The sequence below is a fragment of the Octopus bimaculoides genome, chromosome 10 (genome assembly GCF_001194135.2).
Source record: "Octopus bimaculoides isolate UCB-OBI-ISO-001 chromosome 10, ASM119413v2, whole genome shotgun sequence".
Classification (NCBI taxonomy): Eukaryota; Metazoa; Mollusca; class Cephalopoda; order Octopoda; family Octopodidae; genus Octopus; species Octopus bimaculoides.
In genome coordinates, this window is record NC_068990.1 from 52,481,851 (window position 1) to 52,487,529 (window position 5,679).

The following is a 5,679-nucleotide window of genomic DNA, read 5'->3' on the forward strand; positions in this document are numbered from 1 at the left end:
TATATATATATATATATATATACATACATACATATATACACACACACAAAAGTGGGGGAATTGTGTGTGCTTTGAATTGGCGACTGTTTCAGGGTACCTAGTACAATTTATGTCAAATCTGGGAAACACACATCCACTGAATGATTCCAGTATTGTTATTTGAAATACAGAAAACATCTCACCTGGTCTTGTTTGGCATTCCTCTCTGTGATTTTTTCCTTAACAAGTTTTATTAATGGAGTGATGTTATAGAATTCCGCTTCTTCCAAGACACCTGAAACATACAAAAGACACTTCAACAATGAGACAAACAGAAACCCAGAGCAAATTTCGCTAGGGAAGAAAAGTTCTGCATTGAAAGAAAAACAGCGGTAACATTGTTGCTTTGTATGGGATTATTGCTGAATAAACAATAAAAACAATAACAGCAAAATCATCATCATCATCATCATCATCATCATCAACAACAGCAACAACAATAGTGGCAATAAATAGTGACTAGGAATTTCATAATTAAGTGCTTTCCATATAAGAGATACAACAAAGAGAGAAAAAAGAAAGGGGTAGAAAGAGTGGGGGTGGGGTAGGTTATGAAATTCATAAGGAATATTGGGAAACAGTGTCCGAATGGTTATTGTTTGAGAAAATGATAGTGGTGGTGGTGGTTTGGTGGGATGTCTTGGTGATGGTGTGTCTTGTAAATAGTAGTGTTGTTATTGCTATTGCAGTTATGTATGTAGTGGTAGCAGTGTAGTTTAGTGTAGTAGTTTTAACTATTGAGCTGGAAAAGAAAGAGACAGAGCCCTTAAACTTTATACTCCCCAACTTGGTCAGTGTTGATGGAGTTAATGTTTAAGGTAATGAATGATAGAGAGTAAAGAAACTGCCTGAGTGAGTGTTTGTGGAGTGTGCATGTGCATGCGTGTGTGTGTGTGCAGCACTTAAATTTTATAAAGACTGTCATGTGCTCACTGAAGAAAGCTTTCAAGATCACTGTCCATGGCAACAGTACAAATGTGGAGTGAGGCATCCAGGTTTATGTGGATAATGCCTCTGTACAAAAGTGAAAGATACACGATAGCAAGTAGTCCTTAATGAAGAGAGATGAGATTTGGAGATATAACCAAAAAATGACACTTGATGTAAAAGAATATCTGTTACAGATGTAACATCAATGCATGCATGCCACAATTTCTTGTCCAGGATATGAGAAGACAATGGAACTCATAGCATTGTTTTTACTGAAGCTGCCAGAAGTGAGAAGCCATTAGTGTGTGACATGTAAAGTAACATCATAGAAACCATATTGGTGATATATAAGAAAGGGTTCAAATGTTTGGCGATATGGATTGTAATGGGATGATGATCTGATAATCTAATGTAAGAAGGCAGTGATGGCTAAGGTTAAGACAAACAGGAAGTAGTTAAAAGTATTTGGCGATGTGATGCATTGTCAACAATTGAGAAAGAGGTGACAAAACAAAGTCAGTGGAAAATCATAAATGATTTAGTCTCAATAATGTTGATGCAAGGAAAGAGGGATAAAGATAAAGAGTTGTATATACTGATATCAGAAAGCTCTAAAAAAAAATGTATTTGGTGGTGTTTATAGTTTGTAGTGGCTTAGCAGTTAGGATGTCAGACTCTTGATCTTAAGATTGTGGTTTTGATTCCTGGATCAGGCAATGTGTTGTGTTCTTGAGCAAAACACTTTATTTCACTTTCTTCCAGTTCATTCAGCTGACATCCCATCCAGGGGATGGGGGGGATATACATACCACACAAACCAGGAAACAAACCCAATGAATCTATATGACTTGGGAAGGAGCTTTATCCTTTAGCCTAGTGGTTTCTGATAGAACAATTTGAGACCCTGGCAGGGCTGCTATAATACTTAATGGATCTAATACACTGTTTCTAGTGTTGATTGGATGTGGTGCCAATGAGTGCTTTACCTGTGTTTGTGCATCATTCTTTCTTTACTATCAATATGTCTTGTACGGGTGCTGTGGATATTGTAGAAGTAATCTAAAATTACTAGTATTTTTAACTCATGTGTAAAGTAGTCTCTTTGTTGTTGAGTGTAATGTTTAGTTGTATTTGATGTTCTTGATAAAGAAGATGGTGGAATTGGTAGGTGCTATTTCTAGTCTCTATCTTTGGAATTAGTTATCTATGTGATTAATGACACCGTTACTGTTGTTGTACAGCTGTGTCTGGGAGTGGTGAGAAGATGTGTGATGCCATCTATATGTAAGGCATAGTGTATATGAATGTGATGGCCATCTAAATGAGGCAAAGTATATGTAAATTATAGAGATGTCATCAAATTGTATAAGTTGTTGATGAAAAGAAGGATTCTTGTGGATACACTGTCTAGGATATTGCAGAGTTTAGCTACATTGAATAACCTTAGAAGTAATCAGTATTTTATATTGTTTATTGGTAAGCTTCTGTGTCTTTTGTTTGTAAGTGAGTAGCAAGTTAAAATAATACCTCTTCTTCAAGTGACCACAATAAAGATGTATTTTATCACTGCACACCCTATTAGCTTTAACTGATCCTCAATTTTATGTTGTTCGTCTCTGTTAGTGACATCAATATAGTCAAGTGGTCTTCATCCTCTATTAGGGTATAAACATCTCCAAAATAATAACATTTAATATCATTTACTGTTCAGCACAATAGCAGAGGCCATTAAAGCCAGCTCTGCATTGAGCAATAATACTAGATATTGTTGGAATGTGTCTATGAATCTCCTCTTTTGGCTTGTGCCTTCGGTCCTACAGTGCTGACAGTAAGAAAGACTTCCTTACATGCAAGGGACGAGCCTATAATGCCTGTAACAAACTAAAACATTTGGTATTTCAACAAAGTTAACAAAGCTTGCTTTCTTTAGGACATGTGCAGAGAGCATTCTTCTCTGTGGAGCTGAAACCTGGAGTATGCAGGAACTTAAAGATTGTTTACATGGTATATATACCAGGTTTTTCATGAGGGCAGAAAACATCAGATGGTGTGAACACAAGACCAAATTGATGCTGATGATATGCTGGAGTAGTTTGGATAAGAATTTTTTTGTTCTTGAAGGCAGATTTGTGAGTAGTGAGGTGATTGAGTGTTGTGTGGTCCAATGTCATGTTGTGAAACCCCACAACTTCCAAATGTAAGGGATTTGGAAGTGTTTGGGCAAAATGGCTGTGTGGTAAGCAGCTTGCTTACCAACCACATGGTTTCAGGTTCAGTCCCACTACATGGCACCTTGGACAAGTGTCTTCCACTATAGCCCCAGGCCAACCAAAGCCTTGTGAGTGGATTTGGTAGACGGAAACTGAAAGAAGCCCGTCGTATATATGTATATGTATGTGTGTGTGTGTGTGTGTGTGTGTGTGTGTGTGTGTGTGTGTGTGTGTCTGTGTGTTTGTGCATCTGTGTTTGTCCTTCCAACATCGCTTGACAACCGATGCTGGTGTGTTTACATCCCCGTAACTTAGCAGTTCGGCAAAAGAGACTGATAGAATAATTACTAGGCTTACAAAGAATAAGTCCTAGGGTTGATTTGCTCGACTAAAGGTGGTGCTCCAGCATGGCCACAGTAAAAAATTACTGAAACAAGCAAAAGAGTAACCTAACTTTAAAAAAAAAACAACTTCCCCACACTACCCCACCTATCTCTGTACTCCTTCAAGTGACACAGTCTTGATAATATCAACTCACACATTCCTCTTTCTGGCTCTCACACCTACCTTAGAATATCATTCTAAAAATAAACAATCACACTATCAAAATCTTGAACCTACAAGATAATGTATGATTTGAATAAACAAGTATCACATTTGTCAAAATAATCTGAATGATGAAAGATTAAAAGATAAAGGTAATCTGGTTCAATCAGCCATTTAATCCAGATGTATCCACAAATATTATGAGAAGCTTTCCCCCCCCCCCCCAATTAGAGAGCATTTCCTAAACACCCATAAATACTACAAACTCTTTAATACTCATAATGTTATGGTTAGCAACTTATGCTTAGATAATTTTACTTCCAATGTCACACATCACAACCATAACAATATGACAGAAACAAATACGTATAATCATTCAGGTCACATCTCTGATTCAATGACACCTTACTCCCTTTCTACCATCAGTCAATAAGGGCTCTGTAAAGGATTGTGTACTGTTCTTCCTCACTGACTAAAAGATGAATATGGGGAGGTTACATGTATGTATAGGCATGTCTGTTAGGCACAAGTATGACACCTTTTAAGTGTCTTCTACAATAGGCACAAGCCAATCAATGCCTTATCTGTAAAATTTAGTAGATAGAAGCTACATGGAAGCACATCTTTGTGTGTATGTTTCCTTGTCTCCACATTGACACTGAGCAGAGGTGACATTTGTGTACATCTCTTTAAACCATAGATTTAAACATGCACACACTTTTATCCTATTTACAAGAAGCTACCTCAATGATTACTTCAAACTGTCACCAATATTCTCCAAAACTGAATGACAGAAAGAGATACCCCCTAGTGGAGTAGGGCTGATAAGGGAAAGTATTTTTGATGTTTAGTTCTTATTAAACATCAGAAGTGATGTGCAAAACATGTCTCCTAACATCGTTGTAATGTGTGGAAGAAAACATACCTTACATAAAAAACAAGTGAAGGATTGGAAGCAAGATGGGTATCCAGCTATTGAATACTGTCTCTACTAGTCTCATTCAACCCATGCCAGCACGGAAAATGTGAACATAAAAACGGTGTGTGTGTGTGTGTGTGTGTGTGTGTGTGTGTGTGTGTGTGTGTGTGTGTGTGTGCATGCATATATACAAACACACATAGCAGATGCCCACACACATTCACATATATGTAACAGTATGAGAATACATATGCACATAGGCAGGCTGACAGACAGATATATATGCATGCATGTATGTATGTATGTATATATTATGTATGTATGTATATAGGTTCATTTATATTCATAGGTTTATCTTCAAATATACATGGAGATTGCGGTAATTGTGGTTGTGGCTTAATCTCCAAGTGAGCCTTGTTTGAATTAACCTGCGATCAATGACACTGAAACCAACACCAATATGTCTCCCCACTCTTTTATAAGGTTCCTTCATTTCGTGCTGTGGTGTTTTTTAGTTGATGAAATTGGTGACTTTGGAAATGTCTTCCAACATTGCTTTTAACAATAATGCTGTCTAGTGGTAGAAACACACCACTGAGAGAACCTTAAATTATAATATACAGACATGTAAATGAATACCACAAGGCATTTATTTCAACAACCATCTACTTGACTTGTGTTACACTGTTAACAACTGATTGCAGATATAGATATAAGGCTACAAATGTGGTCTTGGGGTAGAAGGATTAGATCAATGCCACTACTTGACTGATACTCATTTCATAAACTTTGGAAGGGTAAAAGACAAACTTGAACTTGGTTGGACTTCAACTCAGACAGGACTAAATATTCTTAGTCAATAAGTTTTATAATTTTTTGTAAAGTATCTTTTTTTTTTTTTTGTTTTAATTGAATTCCTAGTATAGGTTGCTAATGAAATCTGTGAACTGCTTCAAATTAATTTACATTGCTAACTTTTTTCAGGAAAGGATAAAGGTACACAATCTTTTCTAAAAGCCAATTTTCTTAGTTGTT

The 5,679-nt window shown here is 36.6% G+C and overlaps 1 protein-coding gene across 1 annotated transcript in view; it reads right to left on the reverse strand.

The window, feature by feature from the left end:
• Positions 1 to 124: 124 nt before the first annotated feature.
• The window catches only part of LOC106883089 (BTB/POZ domain-containing protein KCTD5-like), a 70,840-nt gene continuing 65,285 nt past the window's right edge, over positions 125 to 5,679 (reverse strand). Inside the window, exon 3 of the mRNA XM_052971195.1 lies at positions 125 to 274. Within this exon, the coding sequence (XP_052827155.1) occupies positions 156 to 274 (119 nt within the window). The 3' untranslated portion in view covers positions 125 to 155. The remainder of the gene's footprint in view (positions 275 to 5,679) is intronic.